At 37.7% G+C, this 16,929-nt stretch overlaps 1 protein-coding gene and 1 long non-coding RNA gene across 2 annotated transcripts in view; one reads left to right on the top strand and one right to left on the bottom strand.

The window, feature by feature from the left end:
• Positions 1 to 203: 203 nt before the first annotated feature.
• The window catches only part of SI (sucrase-isomaltase), a 42,420-nt gene continuing 25,694 nt past the window's right edge, over positions 204 to 16,929 (bottom strand). Inside the window, exons 26-48 of the mRNA XM_015872037.3 lie at positions 15,955 to 16,164; positions 14,952 to 15,106; positions 14,488 to 14,656; positions 13,541 to 13,637; positions 13,302 to 13,414; positions 13,093 to 13,218; positions 12,681 to 12,809; positions 12,462 to 12,569; positions 12,094 to 12,156; positions 11,708 to 11,842; positions 11,132 to 11,216; positions 10,646 to 10,784; positions 7,930 to 8,063; positions 7,453 to 7,487; positions 7,245 to 7,361; positions 5,996 to 6,144; positions 4,817 to 4,901; positions 4,666 to 4,722; positions 3,763 to 3,887; positions 3,416 to 3,504; positions 2,376 to 2,425; positions 797 to 967; positions 204 to 478 (exon numbers count right to left, since the gene is read on the bottom strand). Of these exons, the coding sequence (XP_015727523.2) occupies positions 416 to 478; positions 797 to 967; positions 2,376 to 2,425; positions 3,416 to 3,504; positions 3,763 to 3,887; positions 4,666 to 4,722; positions 4,817 to 4,901; positions 5,996 to 6,144; positions 7,245 to 7,361; positions 7,453 to 7,487; positions 7,930 to 8,063; positions 10,646 to 10,784; positions 11,132 to 11,216; positions 11,708 to 11,842; positions 12,094 to 12,156; positions 12,462 to 12,569; positions 12,681 to 12,809; positions 13,093 to 13,218; positions 13,302 to 13,414; positions 13,541 to 13,637; positions 14,488 to 14,656; positions 14,952 to 15,106; positions 15,955 to 16,164 (2,604 nt within the window). The 3' untranslated portion in view covers positions 204 to 415. The remainder of the gene's footprint in view (positions 479 to 796; positions 968 to 2,375; positions 2,426 to 3,415; positions 3,505 to 3,762; positions 3,888 to 4,665; positions 4,723 to 4,816; positions 4,902 to 5,995; positions 6,145 to 7,244; positions 7,362 to 7,452; positions 7,488 to 7,929; positions 8,064 to 10,645; positions 10,785 to 11,131; positions 11,217 to 11,707; positions 11,843 to 12,093; positions 12,157 to 12,461; positions 12,570 to 12,680; positions 12,810 to 13,092; positions 13,219 to 13,301; positions 13,415 to 13,540; positions 13,638 to 14,487; positions 14,657 to 14,951; positions 15,107 to 15,954; positions 16,165 to 16,929) is intronic.
• LOC146758880 (uncharacterized) lies at positions 7,613 to 9,796 on the top strand. The gene is made up of 2 exons (XR_014933609.1): positions 7,613 to 7,859; positions 8,658 to 9,796. It is a non-coding gene; the product is annotated as an uncharacterized LOC146758880 (long non-coding RNA).

Here is a 16,929-nt window from a genome sequence, read left to right as displayed (position 1 = left end):
TAGTTGTGTTTACATGGGGGGAGTTAAAATCAAGGGGATGGAAGAATGGATAGAGTTATGCCCCAGCTGCATGCAGAATGCTAATGGGGAACTATATTTGTTCACAAAATTGAGAAAGCATGAAGTCAGCCAGAAATTCTTAAACAAAACACAGAATTTTATGTTCAGGTTTCCGTTTTGAAAGAGGACACATTGACATACTATACTGTTTAAAACATAAATTTTTAATTATATGGAGAGCTTATACTTAGTTTTCAACAATACTAAACCATAATACCTTGATAAGAACTGAATACAATATATTTTTAAAGTACAATGTATTTTGAGATGCCTAAGTGGCAGGATAAAAACTGAAAGCCAGTTCTAAAACAACGACAAAATTCAGCAGTGTGGCTGATGCTATTATACAGGCTTTTTAACTCCATTGCACTGTGTAGCTTTGTCCTAAATGAAGTTGAAGCTGGGTGATTCTCAAGACCTGAAAAGGAAAAGAAACAACCCAAAATTAGTAATTATACCTTGATGGTATAGCCATTGGGTGTTGGTTTTTTTCAGTATTTGTCAGAATACAGTGGGTTTTCAATAAAGATTACAAGAATTTATTCTTCCTTTTTTGTGTGCACGTGTGTGTGTTTGTGTCATTGGTCATTTTAAACAGCATACATTTCATATTTCTGATTCTGATATGAATATTCACATATAAATAATGTATATTTGAACGGCAGCTAAATCTCCAGAAGTTTAAATGCACACACACAGTTGTGAAGGTGTTGCTACCCCAAAACCAGCATCTCACCTGCTTGATGCTGTCATATGACGCAATGTGAGGTGATGGAATTATCACACCATTCTGCGTTACATTCACCTGCTGAACATTGGTGGGCACACCCAGGACTTTAATTTCAGTAAACATCAGGTTGTTTGGATCACTGTAGCCATGATGCTCAACCTTGATCTCTAAAACATTCTGAAAGGAAAAAAGAACCAAATAGGATGTGGTCATTAAGCTGGTACAAGTTCACCTGAGTCAATTGCCTTCCTCCCTTTCCATGTGCACAACGACAGCTGTACAGACAAATCTGTCCTCTGTTGTCACAGAGACCTCTTCTCTCAGCCTCTGCTACACCTGATCCAGGATTAAAAGACATTATTTCATCATTCTGCATGCCACCATTTGATACTTTCTATTGAGCTGACTGGTTCTGAGTAGGGCCCAAACCTCTCAGATCCAGTGGAAAGAATTCTCTGTTTCTACAGACTGTTGCTCATGGGAGCCCCTCTGGTTCCCCATTGGAAATATGTCTTCAGGGGAAGAAAGGAATGTGGAAAGGGGGAGAAATTTGTATCAGCAAATACAAAAATAGAAGTCTCTTAATGTTTCAGAGATGTTCAGATGTCTTTTTGTTCATCTTTTTTTTTTTCTTTTTCTTTTTTTTAACTGCCTTTCTTAATGCAAAAATATTGGGGATGGATTGCAAATCATTTCAGACCTAATGATATACAAGTGTGAAATGGGGGCAACATTTCCTAGATCAGTTGCTGTAATTTTAGGTAGATTATGGGCACACATTTTCTATAGAGTCTTCTCAGTTCCACCACTGAGTCTCCAAAGGTCATGTTAAGCTTCTCAGAGAGGGTTTCAGCTGGTTCACAGCCCTTGTGTGGGCCCATGAGAATGTGCTGTGATACACTTATGTATATTTAATGCATTCGTGGTGAGGCTATTTATTTTAGTGTGAGCATTTCTTGTTGTTGTTCGATTCAGGTTCTCTTTAATTAGGCATTTTCTTACCAGCTTTCTGCAAGAGCAGGAAAAGGTGCATTTATTTTATAATCTCTTTGCAGCTACAAATAGTAACTATTAGCAAAACACACTTCTGTTCCTTGCCAATTAACATCCAATTACATGATAAAGACAGAATTAAATCAGAAAGAACAGCTGGCATAAAATAATCAGGCATTTTAGCACCCTGGTAGATGAATGAAATAAAGTCTGTTTTCTATTACAATATTGGGAAAAAAGAAGAAAAATAGTCCACATAATTCCTGATATTCAGCCAGTTATAATAAATATTGAAAACCAACTACTCTTCATGAGGATTTACAACATGGCAAAACTCACTGTCCCCTATAGAAAACCAAGAAGTTTCCGTAGTATGGGTTGAATGGAATCAGTGCAGTCATCCTAGGGTGCCTGCCTAGGATTTTATTACAATCCCATTTTTACCCTACTGAATAAGAGTTAGTCTGTCGTCTAATATTAACGTTAGGGAAAGATATCTAAACTTCAGATACTGATGAAGAAAATATCGACAGTGAGAATCATAACAATCACCTAGCATAACTATTTCGAACTTGGAGCTAACATTACCTACCTGCTGAGCACTGAACGATGTGAGTAGGTATGCACCGTTTTCATATGCATCTGACAAAAAGAAATAATAAAATAAAATGTATTCACATTTCTACTTAGTTATGTATTGTAATAAATTCAAGAAGTGCACTTATATACTTCTATCTGTGTACCTTTGTATATATATTTGTATACAAAGGAAGCAGAACCGTATTTGCACAATAGATGCTTCTAGATTGGAAATACTTTCTTGTTGTCTGTGTGTGGACAGTCACACACAGTTTGAATGAGGACCAAGGTAAGACAAAAAAAGGCAAACAAACACCATTAGGAGGAGGCTGAGACTGGTAAGAGAGTTTGTTTCTCACTGAAGGTGGCATGGGTGTCATTTCCCAGCTCCATCTCCAGACACTGTCTAATTACATATGATCAAGACAGATGATCACATTGATGCTTCCTTGAAATCACTGTTGTATATCTTATCAAGCCTGTTGTTATTTAGCACTAAATGAACTCAGTGTAGTGCTGGTGATAATGGGCAGTGCAGATTCTGCCTTGCCAAACTACAGCAAAGAGATCACAGAGATCCATAATATTCTGTGTTACTTCTTGTAATTTCAGGTAACAGCTTATTGTTATTATAGGGGTAATAGGCTCTGCATAGACAGGATAAACAACATGTAAATATCTCTTACCTGCAGACAATTTAGATTTAAAAATACTGAGGAAACTAATTAAAGCTTTCCACATTGCCTATTACGGTGCTTGTAGACTTGAGAATAAATCTTCATTATAATGTGCATCCCTAGGCTCAGGAAACTATTTCATTTATAGAAAATATTAATTCTATAAATGATAGCATTCTGTGGTTTCAACCAGGAACAAAATCAGTTTGCTAATTAATGCCAAGGTGGAGCTTTAATTTGAGTTTTGTCTCTGAAGGCACGCTCAGATAGGGCCTCCAGAAATGGGATTGCTTTGGCCAGCAGCGTCTGGGCATCCTGTCACACCACTCTCACACCTGGGAAGGGTTTTTATGATGGCAAGAAACATCATACATACCAATGCGAACCCCATCATCCCAGTACAGCTGTCCTTCTGCAAGCAGGCTGTCATTCAAAGCAGCAGTAAGTCCCATTGGGTTTTGCCGGCTGTGAAGAACAGAATAGTTTTTCCTCAGTTCTATCAGTTATTCCCATTTCTTCTCTCAAGTATTAGAAATAATGCCTGCCATTGGACTGGTCTCTAATACTCATATTTTTGATCCCGTTGTATTAAAAATAAATCATTGGGATGAAAATGAAGAGAGAAAGCATCCATAAAGCTTACATAGCTTCTTTAATCTATAATAATAATGATACAAAACAGCACAAAACTGTATTTCAGTTTTCCAGTTAACCCTATCATACCTGAAATAGGTTGTATTAGCAGGTTCTTGCCAAGCCAGGATGTAACCACCTCGGATATGAAGATTGATATGTTCCAAAGGAGCTGGTAAAACTCTGTATTCTCCCCTAGCATTAATAACTTCATCCTATTCATGAGAAAATAATAGAAGACATCCTCTATTGAATTACTTGTTTTAAAGGTTTTTTTTTTGAATGAAATAATGTTTTGTTGCTGGTGGTTTTTTTGTTTGTTTGTTTGTTTTACTCCAGATGATAGTAGGTGAACAAAGGTGACTGTTCAAATGAAATAGAAACTTCAGTTTAAGCTGGGGAAAAGAAGGAAGAAAGGGGACATTCGGAGTTACAGCATTTGTCTTCCCAAGAAACCATTAGGAATGACAGAACCCTGCTTTCCTGGAAGAGGTTAAACATCTATTTTCGAATTTGCAGTACTGAACAAATTCCTTATTTTGCTCTGCTTGCATATGCAACTTTTGCTTTGTATATTTAACTGCTCATATAGAGCTCAGCCCATGAGATCTCTTACATTTTGTATTGTCTTCCCACCCTACTGGGAGGAAGAAGGGAGCAGATCTGTGGTGCTTAGTTGCCTCTCAGGGTTAAGAAGTTGTGCACATCATTCAGGGGTTAAAACTGAGTGTATAGAAGAACTAAAGGCATTATTTCCATCTTTTTTTTTCTTGTTCTTTTTTTTTTTTTTCTTTCCCTAACTTTGGTCATGTTAAGCATTGCAACACAAGAAACAGTGGGCTGTTATAAGAAATTAGCTTAAGAAGGTGTAGCTGTTATATTACCAGGAAGTGATACTAAACACAACTTTGTAAAGGGGAAATAGAGGCTTCAGACCCCACTGTTACCTGAAGAGCATGGTAAAAAATGCATGAAATTTTGAAGATTACTTACTTTGTGGTAATCATACCAGCGGGCATTGGGTATGTAAGCATTCACTGTTACAGCACCCTGGAATTAAAGAGACGTATTTTAGGGAAGTTAAAGCAAAAAGGAAGCTTAGCTAAAGAGACTTTAAAATTTTCATATGCACTTCATGACATACAGGAGTCATTACAGGGCTGATGAGCAGTGCAGGTCCCCAGAGGAATTGCTCAAATATATCCCAGGTTGTTCTTTCTTGTGTAAACCTGCAAATTAGCAGAGCCATGATTAGACACTGGGCACTGAACTCTTCCAAAGTGTTCCCTCTTCAAGACATTTATTCTGCTAATTTAATTTACTATTCTCAGTACCTACTATTTCCTCATCTGTATTTATTGTGGTATTAACGGTAACTGAGGGGTGATTAAATATGTATTATTTATTTATCTATTTCCTTTTAAATACATAATTAATCTTTGCCAAGTATGCATAAAGATCCTAATGTGAAAATCATTAGAGAAGTGCAGGCTACTACTTAGCTTATTTCTTTTTTCCCCATTAGCTTGGCAAATAGATTTTTCATTCTATCTAGATCACAACATTTAGAAGATCAGTATTGCTGAGGAGGTATAAGCAACAACAAGCAGTCTGGAAACCACTTTCAGATTTGTAACGCCTTCACCTTGGCCATGTGGTTTGGAAAAATCAAGACAATGCATGTAAACCAACTTGATGTTTCTCAGCCAAGAGTAGCAAACGTATACTAGACCACATCTAGTATGTGTAGTGCAGAGTTGGACCTTTACAGGCACTTCTCATCCTGATCAGAAACAAAGAAAGTTTTGTGCCTAATAATATATCTTTTCTGAATCACTCTATTTCTTCGGACAGCAAAAATAAATAAATAAATAAAAGCTTTTGCGTGCATACCTCTGGCTTATAGCAAAAGTCTCTCTGTATACTTTACTTAAAGTTATTGTCCAGGTTTTATTTTACGTATATGTTCACCAACAGCTAAAAATTTGTTATTGCTTTTTGCTCAGGATGCTAGGGTTCAGCCTTAAGAGGTACAGAATCATAGAATCGCCAAGGTTGGAAAAGACCTAGTCCAACCATAATGAATTCCTCCTAAACAAATACATGATTTTGCATGGCTTAAAACTGAGAAATACTTGTGTTCAAGTGACACTCAACAATAAAAGCTCATAATCACATTATGTACATTTTTGGGGGAGGGGCGAGGGGGGGAGGGAGGGAGGGGGGAAGGGCTTTAACTAACAGAAAACTGCCATTAAGAGGACTATAGTCCAGAAATTGTAGAGGAAATTCCTGATGAGGTGGGCAAAGGAGCTGCACTTACTCATGGAGCACGGGGCGGACCACGGTACTGCCATGGACATGGGCTTCATGCAGTAAGGTGTACAAATAGGGCAACAGAGTGTATCTGATATTCATCACATGCCGGGAAATGTTCACAAATGTTGAGTTCCAGGAAGCAGGATCTTGCCTCTAAAAGAGAGGAAACTATTGTTATTCAGAGTGGACTGTTGTGTTTAGAACAGCTATTAAAAAAAAAAAAAAAAAAAAAAAGGAGAAAAAAGGAGCTATAAAAAAAAAAAATTGTTTACATAAATGGACTTTATGTAAACCTCTTCCATTTTTCTACACTCATTACTTCATATAACCTATTAGTAGCAGTTGTAATTACCAAGGATGTGTCAAAATCAGCATAGCAAGATAGAGATAAGGAAATCCTAGAGGTCTTTGTGAATTCCTCTGTCTCAGAAATAGAGCACCTCCATTTATTTGCTCTTCATTAAGGGCTACACGAAAGCAAGAACAGTAGGTATGACTGTCATCTCATCTCAAAGAGGGAAAACTGGAAGGGAGGAAGATGAGAAAAACCTGTGGGGAGCATTGGAGAAAACGTTTCATGAAAGTTGTCCTGAAGGCACAACACATCCTGTGTGCGTAATTCATTACCCCTCTCTTCTGCAGGGCAGCACTCAGAACTTGCAGAAAGAGACCCAGGCACTAATGACTGATGTCAGGGAGCACCTCCAATCTTTACTTGACGTACTGAACAATACCCTGGCAAATTGGGTAAGACTGGAAGCAACATGATAACCCAGAATCTGCATTTTTAAAGGCTTTAAAATCCAATTGAAAGGTGTGCTGCAGCAAGATAAAGAACATAGTTTTTGAAAAGGAGACTTTAATTCATTAGACACGTGCCATAAAAATAGCTCTACTCTGCTAGACCTGGAGCTTGAACTGAAATCTACATACTGTTTCAATTTTTATTTTTCTACTTATCTAGTTTTACAGCTTTCTACAGTACTTCCCTCAGCCAGCACAGGCCTACATTTAGACAACTATTTTTATTTTTTTTTTCTTGAAGAAATAAAGTATCTGATGGTGGCAAATGCATAAAATATCTAAATTCCTGACTTCTACTCCATGGTTGTTTTGTTTGTTTGTTTGTTTGTTTCATTTCTATTTTGCTTGGAATGTATTTTTTTAAGGCTGGATGGATTACGTAACATTCATGCTGCTTTCTACATTTGCACTGCCCAGCCATCAACTGCCATTCAGAATTTGCAACTCACCCTTGTTCCTTTCTCATTGTGGTTCCTTGAATATGGGTAGAATGAACCCAGCTGCATCCAACGAAGACACAACTCATACTCTGAGTCATTAAAGAAGCCACAGATATCAGCTCCTGTCTGAAAGTTGACAAATAATCCAGTTGGAATGCCATAAATTCTTATATGTTATCAGGAAAATTAAATATTAGGTAATAACTCCTTAGCTTACATATGATATTCCAAAGAGACTGAACTCCATCATACCTGAAAGGAAAAGTAATTCAATGTTACCAGCTGTTTTTCTTTCCCCTTTCATATGCTAATAGCTGTGCTAGATAATATATAATATAATGCTGAATGAGAAACAAACAAACAAACAAAAGGTTTCACTGTTTCTCTGATGTTTCATTTTTTTATTTCTACATAAAGATATGTGAGCTGATTTGTCAGAAGCAGTCAGAGGTGCTGGGCAGCAGCACCAGGAGGCAACAAGAAAGAAGGTGGCACAACACAGAGCAGGAAGATGATGGAGGAATAAAGGAGATCTCAACACCCAGTGGAGAAGCAAAGAGGTCAACAAGGAACTGTTGGCTAAACAGAAGAGCTTATTTCAACTAAAATCAGTGGGTCCTAAAAGTAAGTAAATCAAGGAAAAGGAATTACTGTACTGCATAAACTGACTGCAGATCCTCTTCCTTCTACATACCAATAATCGACTTTGACAACTGATCCCAAGCTGCAGCATTATCACCCAGCCAATGTCCTGCCCATCTTCCACTGCTGGGATATGTTGAACGAGTGATGACAATCCCACGTTCCCTCGTGACACTCTGCAATGCTCTGACATTGAAAATAGATGAAGAAATAAATTATCTGAGAATTTATTACATAAGATCTTCTTTGAAAATAAACATAGGGGCTTATATTTTCAAAGTACATGAATATGTATGCATCCAATCCAGATGTGCTTTTTATGATAAATCACTGAGATTTAGATATATGTAGAAAATCAATGCAAGCGTCAAACAATCTATGGTTAGTGAGCAAACCAGCAAAACAGAGAGGTACTAAAATGCAGATTTTCATTTGAAGATAATTACTCTGTGGGAAAACACAAACGTAGCCTAATTTGCACATGTAATAGGTCTACAAGTTGTGGTATATAGGACACATCATTAATTTATTGCAGAACCTGAAAACTTGCAGCACTGGTTGAAAATAATCTTAAGAAAAATACAACCAGGAAGATAAAAAGGGATTTAGAATACTAAATGCGGTGGCATAGGTTCACTTTCCAAAAAGTTAGCAGAACAAGCGATAGAGTTCTGATCACATCAGAAACACCAAGATGCCTTCAAAGACTGATGTGAAATGAGCAACATGGACTTGTCCAGAAGCAGATATATTAAAGCAGTCTTTTTCATCTCACGACAGGTACGGGGGCCTCACAGTGCAAGCAGGACCATTGGAGGAGCCTGCCTTGGTATTAGGTGACCTCTCAATCTGGCCTGATCTGGCTTTCTCGTAAATAGAAGAGATTTAAATTGAGGATTTACATTAGTTTCCTTCTGAAGACGGTGAAACTTGTTCTTCTCTTCCAAAACAAAAGCAAGACATAATCAGGAATGGATCACGCCTTGGATTGCTAGTGACTAAAGAGAGAAGCAGTACTGGGTCCCCCAGAGTTTGATTGCCAGTCAGCAGGATGGGAAACTGATTCACCAGCCAGAACAATTTCTCAAACAACATAAAGAAAAAATTATTCAGACTCTTAAATAATGCCATTCCTAAATGTGCCATTGCCACAAAATACCACCAAATGTAACCAGGTGGCTTTATGGAAATAATAACAACGACAACCACAACAAAAAATTTAGCTGGGCTGAGATGAATTCACTCTTCTTAACTGCTTCACCAAGGATACCAAGTAATGCCTTTCCCTGCAGCACACGCTGCTAGTCTGCATGGGGATGCAGAGCTGCTCGTATCTCCTAAAGGAGCTCCTTTGCAGCCATGCACTCCTACTGTGAATCGTTATCACAAAATGCTGAACTGAAATAGTAGTTAGCAAGCCACACTAATTGAATTGCACTGCTCTCCAATGCTAGCTCCACAATAACTGTCTCAACAGCTGCTTTCAATAAGGCACTATTTATTTTTCTACGGGATTTGCAGCTTTAGTGATGCTGTAATTACAGCAAAAAAAAGAAAAAAAAATACACAAGTCACTTAAATGACTGTAATAATTAAACTAGACTAGTTTGCTGTAATTACTTCTTCCAAGACAAACAGTAAGTTTTCTGGTACCTTTTATTTCTCTGTAATATATTATCAAACACTTTCAGTTTGGTCTACCCTGCTTCAACAATGCTCTGGGACATGTAACTCAAATTTAGCATGTAAAGAAAGTGTATGCCATGCACAGAGCTGCTCAAGGATGAGTGTTTTGCTGACTCAGCTCTCTGTTTCAGGACTGAACCAAAACTGTATTCCTGAAAAGTAATTCCTCATGTTACTAAGCCTTAGTTAGACCTCAAAGTGGTTACTGGATTCACCAATAAAGGTTCTGGTTTTTATGTCTTTGCAAAAGCCTCAGTACGAAGAACAGCCTTGAGTTAAAATGCAGGAACTTTCTCTGTCTAAGTATTTAACTAAACTAAATTATTTAATCTAACTAAACTAAACCATAAAATATAATAAATTATATTATTAAGTAACAATCTGTTGCTTGTTTTTACATTACAGGCCTTTGAAGGCTTTTAGATACAAGAAGCCTTCCTGTTAAGATGGCATAGTATTAAGGTAAACTATTATTACCATATATATTCAGTGTCACAGTTATTACTTTGGTAAGCACCAAAGAATAAATCAGGAAATGAAACCCTTCTTTTTTTCTTTTTAATCATTTTATGTAAGTTTCAAATGTGAAAATACTGATACAAGATGTGTCATTTATGGTAGCCATCTCTCTTAAAAAATATCGCTCATAACAGAAGAAAGTAAAGCTATCACTCAGAATGAAGCCATGTTGAGACAGCGAGCGATACGCTGCAGGTGTAGACATACTTGAGTTACATTTTTCTAACTGGTTCCAATAGCAGAATGCCTTTACATACCAAAACTATGGGAGCATGGCCTCAGCTCATAGCTGTGAAGACACACCTTGCCTTCTCCTGCACATCCTTTCCAGCAGCTCAGGTTTCTCCCACCATTCTTACCAACTAACAGGAATAAATAAGCTGAAACTTTAATCACCAAACTCCACTTTGAACTCAAGTGAAGAACCAAAGTTATATGGATACAAAGAAAGATTTCTTGGACATAGTAAACTCATGAAAATTTGGGGTATAAGAATGAAGTCACTCATTATTCACTTACAACATATTTTGGAAATAGCAAGGAAGTGTGCAAATCTCACTTACTCAAGGGTTGGTCTTGTTTGAGCCCATCCATAAAGGCTGTGAATATCATAGTGTCTAACCGGGGTTCCATCTGGGAGGTATTGCTGACCTTCCATGCATGGACTTTTGTAAGTTAAGCCTTGTGACCGGTATCCCAAATCTAATAGAAAGGGAACAAAAATACTTGCCTTTTAATGAGGAAGACTCAATAACAAATTGTGTTACTTTTTGTTAGTTCTCATGATCTCTCTGTTGTGTTTACTCCCTTTCAGACATCTATACTGATGTCTCTTGCTTCTTACATAAGAGCATTTCCATTTTCATGAAATAGGATATCTCCAATCTTTCTGCGTAGGCATCAGGGTCAGCAAGTGTGTTAATAGCTGGAAAGGCTCAAAGAGTGGTTTTATATACCTAATGTCAAACATTTACACAGCATATACCACACTAGAAATTTCACATTAGTCAGAATGTCCTCAAACTGTTTTAAGGAATGGTCAGACTTACGAGGCATATACGGTGGGTTATTTAGGATCTCATTTCTACAGCCACCAAATGCAGCGTTCATAAAAGTTGCCGGTTCATTCATGTCCTAAAAAATGTAGTGCAAAAACTTGATTGTATTTGCTTCCATCATACAAAACACAGTAAATTCTAAATTACAACAAGCAGAACTGTGGGTGCCCTAGGGAACCTTGCAGCTGCAATCTCAGTCTGCATCTCCACACTTGCTTGACACATATTCACACCAGGCACAGCACAAGGACAGGGAGCAGCAAAGCGTAAGAAGAAAAGCCAGTCTGAGTTTGGTTGCATCCATTCAGTGTCAGAGCAAAAGAAAGAAGTCATGACTGAAGCACTGCAAATGCACAGCCCAGAGCTAAACTGGTGCCTTCAGCTGGAAGCTCAAGTTCTGCCTGGAACTCCGCTTCCTGCCCCTCCAGCCTAGTTCTTTATTTTATTTAATGGCAATTTAGCACCAGGTACTTTCTGAACATGAACACACACTGTGAAACATGCTGATTTCTGCTAGTGTCTGGCAGACCAAAAAAAGAGAGAAATAAAGTGTATTTCTCCACTTACAATCCACAGGCCATCAAACTTAATACTTTTTGAGGGATCAGTGGGATTGTCGTAGAACTCCGTGATTTCTCTCTTCCACCACTGTACTGTGGAATTCCGGAAGAAGTCTGGGAAGGCTGCATGTGCTCCATAGAGCTGTAAAAATAGTAGGAAAATAGAAGAGATACAGAAGTGAAAGCATCCCACTGTTGTGATACCAAAACTTTTGTTGAAACACAAAATAATCACTTGTTTACCTTTTTTTGTCTCTAACAGAGAACTAGCCACTTTCTGCATCTTATTCCAGACAGGATTTTATCAACTACTTTGCTGCCATTTTTCTTAAATAATGTGCTTTACTTCTCCCTCTATATTTGAGTCAATAGTCAAACTGTACCAATATTTACCTGTATTTGGGTTTGCTCAGGCAGTGACTCATTGACTGTCACATTGGGAAGAAACGGCCAGACCTACAGGACAAAGGATATTTTGAAACAATCTGAACACCAGCATATGAACTGAGCACCAGCATCAGAGAGAGTAAACCATTCTTCACGGCTATATCTATGAATGACAATGCAAGATGAAAATAATTCAACTTACAATATGTGTTTGATGCATCATTTACATTCAGGAATTAATGTAGTGAGCAATTACATGATTCTATGACTAGCAGACTGCACTGTGCCTATGGATAGCAATGAATTCCAGGCTGGCACAGTGCTCAAATGGATGTGATATATCTTTACTGTTGTACAATTTTTAAGAACAGTACCCTGGAATATATAATGTCGTTGCTGTTTGGCCACTTCATGAAGACATCATCAGCCACACCTCTTGAGAAGGTAGGATAATTAGTTTCATTTCCAGAGATGGTTGGATCCTAAAATTGAATGCAATAACCCTTTAATTTGTGGTCAAACAGGATTAGAAATACTGTTAAATACGTCCCACATTGATAATAAGCAATTGAAAGCCATTATTCAAAACTAACCAGTATAATGATAAATCTCATTCCTTCTCCTTTTATTTTGTTAATAAGATCCGGTAACCCAGAAAAGCGTGCACTAAGAGTGAAATCCAGTTGCCGTTCCATATGGTCAATATCTACATATTGGACATCCTGCAATTCAAAAAAACAACGAACAGAAGTTTCAGTTTCAAAATATGTATTTACAGATCATCTGCCCGAGAGTCACTTTCATTTTAAACTGTCTGGACAGAATAATGCTGGACATGGGTACAGCCTAGAAGATGAGATGCTGAAGAGCAGCTCAGCAGAAAGAGGTCTACCATGGCAGTGGGATACAGGTGTTTTTTGCTTCACTTTTTGTTTTTAGGTGGTCTTAATACTCTGAAGCCAGGAGTGCAGCCATGAGCTCAAACATTAAACGCAACCAGCTTACATAGGGAATTTGAGTTGCCTTCATCTCCTCCACCAGCTGGGCAACTTCAGAATCATTCCTGTATCCATAGCGGCACAATTGGAATCCCAAGGACCAGTAGGGTGGCATCACTGGTCGTCCAATTAGCTGAAAATGAGAGGGTATTTGTGGTGAATAGGTGAAAACCAAAAAACCAAGGAGAGCAAAGTGGCAATGGGTAAGAATCCTACTTCAGTGTACTCCTGAACAACAAGTTCTGGTGTTGGGCCCAAAACCATGTAGAAGTCAAGAATTCCTCCAATGGTGCGGTACGTCAGGGCAGGGGTTGGCTGAAGAGTCACATCTGGAAATAGGGAAAGTGAAATGAGAAACGGATGCCTACATTAACACTTACTGCAAAGCACTGAATGTAAAAATAAAATGCACTGAGGAAAAAAAAAAAAAAAAAACCAAAACAGTGTTTTCTCACCCATTGCATTGCTGTTAAGCAAGAGAACTCCATGGGCATTGCTATCTTCTTCAAGAGCCATGTAAAAGGGGTGATAACCATAGGAATTCAAATGGTCCTGCAAAACGAAAATAAAATGCTGTCTACAGCGGAAACTGCATAAGCAATGACCTATTTACATCCATTAATAAATTAAATAAAAGATGAGACACATAACTGCCAAACCTACAACAAATAAGCTTCAAAAGTATATACTAACAACCTACATGCCCAGAAAATACACCTACTTTCAGCTTGACATTTGGAGCCAGTCTTATTAAGAGTAACCAAATAGATAGGAAATCTTTAAAATTTGCAAATAAGAAAGAGCTTCTCCAAGACAGAATTTACTTATTTCCCTCTGCCCCCTGCAACAGTAGAGGGTATCTACATGATCAGAAGATGCTAGTGATGTTCTACTGTTGTTCCAGTGTATTTCAATATTCTGAAACCTACACAAGAAGTCATAGATGTAATAAACCACCATGGGTCATTCTCTGAAAACTGCAAACATTGTATATGCATAGACATAAGGTTTCTGATAAGGTTTCTGATTTATCTCTCCAAGTACTCATTGAATCACTAAGTAGTGTGAGCCTCTGACTCATACCTAACTTTCAGAGTAGCTCATTGAGAAGCACAAAAAAAAAAAAAAAAAAAAAAAAAAAAAAGGAGCAATGGACTGTAATTTAAAAGCCATTGGTTATCACCTGCTGTATAACTCAGAGTTTGAGTACCACACAATTTGTTTTGCTGGTCACAAACAAAATATAGGCTTAGAGAAAACCATTGCCATTGAGATGCCATTCAAATAATAAACTTCAATAAATATGATCAGAGTCAATAAGTGCCTAGAGCCAGCAGCAGAAGTCTTCTGGACTATCAAGTCCTACTCAACAATTCTATGCATTAGATTCATTTCTTCTTACAGCAGGAGACTGATCCCTTGTGAACATTCCCCAGGTGTTCCAGTTCATGTTACGTCGATATGTAGTGTGCTCAGTTTCCCCAAATCCATATATGTACTGGGATGGCAAGCGGGTAGTTATCTGAATGAACATGTCGCTGAATGTGAAGGTAGGCAGCTGTGAATCCCAGCTGAAACAGAAGTTAAAGCATATTTATCACTGAGGGCACTGTCCAAATGTCTCTTGAACTCTGAAAGCCCTGGGGCACCAACACCCTCACTAGGAAGACTGTTCCAGTGTTTGACTATCTTCACAGTAAAGTAAACAGATCCTCTTGGATTCCTGAATTACCGCTTTACCAAAATCCAACTGCAAAAGTTGCTGAAACGTTTTTTTTTTTCTCCTTCTTTCCTACACTGTTTCCAAAACCCCCAAGGCGGGGGGGGGGGGGGGGGGCTGGGGGGTGGTGGTGGTGTATAACTTACACAACTGTCCCCGTGCTTTTGCGTCGAATCTGTATGCCAAATGGTTTTTTCTGAACTGACACGTCATAGAGCCGCCCCTCAGAGGTACTTGTTGGTGAGGTTGGGAGATTTAATTCTATAGGAACCTCATATCGTGCATTCTGGTAATCATAAATCTATGGAAAAATAAAACAATAACAGACAAATCATGTCAAGGAAATGTTTGAAAACTTATGAAATGAACCAATGAATATTTTTGCTCACATGAATATTTTCTTCCAGTACATATCTCTTCTCCAATTCTATCACAGTACTTGGGTTGGGAAATAACCCTTAAAGATGTAGATATGAATCAGAAATGACCTGTTTAATTATTCAAGTATGTGAATTCAAAGTATGTACCTATATTTGAAATTTCATAAATATTTTGCACTTTTTAAAATGCAGATATATGCACGTGTGTTAAATACCTTTCTGATTAATCTTGTAGTCAGCTCTTATATATATATATATATTGTTGAGTTGTCTATTTTAAGTTTTCACCATCCTTCAAGCTGACATGGATTAGTTCTTGATACCTGACTCTCTGTGCATCTTATCACATTCATCTCAGGCTTATCAAATGCACAGTGATAAATGATGGTCTAGCCAATGGTGTATTCAAATTCTAGAATACAGGCAGATTGGTTAGTGGAAAAATAAACATTACAATCATGATAATGCTTCCAGCACAATTTACTTGTACACCAAGAAAGTATCTTTAGCTCCAGTGTTTCTAGGTGATGTTACACATATACATTGGCAATGTACCTCTGATATGTATAATTTCATTGTAAATGTAGTACAAATTAGGGCAAAAAAACCCCCGCAGATGTGGCCTAAAGGAAATATCAACTGTGTGATTAGAAGAAAACAGTGATATTGTTCATACGATACAAAGTTGTCTACAAAAACTGAAAAATTATTATAATAGAACCATTTTTAACAACAGGGTACTACAAACTACTGTTTTCAATAACGTTACCTTAAATTGCAGCATGTTGTTGGTATGATATTTAACCTCCAATCGTAGCGTACTAATTGGTGCGGTGTAATTGTCATTAGCTCTGGTATTGGCACTGTTTAAGATCAGGTTGGCTGCCAAACCTGATGAGGAGTATTCTACTGCTTCAACAGAATATATGTTGTCGGAGGTGAAATAGCAGGATGGATGATTCGAGTTTGATGGTGCCTGCTGTAAATGGAAATAGATTGCAAAGTAGAGAGCTATGCTGGGAAGCTGTATTTAATGCTACTAGCATGAAATCCAAAGCTCCCATTTTATCTAATGGCTATCACATGTTGAACGTTGGGAAACACTTAAGGCAATTAGTGAACAACAAAAATAGCTATGCAGATCCCAGAGATCTCTATACTAAAATTCAGTTACATAAAATTTGATCAAGACTGTGCCAGTAGTTCAGTCAGGAAATCAGCAAGTGGCAGAACAACGATGGATTTAAATTCACTTTATCTGTCATCTTCAACTCAATACCAGAACACAGCTGAGTTTTTGCTGAACTCCACAGAATCTAATTCCTTCCTAATCCTGTTCTCCTCCATCTGCCTTCAGGAATATATACCAAAACTCAAGAGATATTCAAGGCAAACCCAGACTAGTCCTTTCAATTAGCTTGAAAATGTTCTTATTCATAAGATTTACCCTTAAAATACCTACTGAGAATTACATCTCATTTATCTAATATCTCCTGAGAATAAGATCAGAATTATATAGTTTCCTGCTATAGTTCTACTTAAACTAGTTATTCCAAGATTAGATTAGCTGATGTAGCTTGATGAATTAGTCTGCCTTCCAACTTGGTATACCATCAGTCCTGCCTAGTTGTTCAGACTCAACTATTGCGTGCTCCTCACATCTGAGCTGCTAATGAACATTAATTTATCTGTTGTCATCAAAATTAAAGCATCTTTAAACTTGAGCCAACATTTAAGACGTACT

This window comes from Coturnix japonica, chromosome 12 (assembly GCF_054131305.1).
Source record: "Coturnix japonica strain WE chromosome 12, WE-NBRP24, whole genome shotgun sequence".
NCBI lineage: Eukaryota > Metazoa > Chordata > Aves > Galliformes > Phasianidae > Coturnix > Coturnix japonica.
This window is presented reverse-complemented; position numbering and strand designations above follow the sequence as displayed.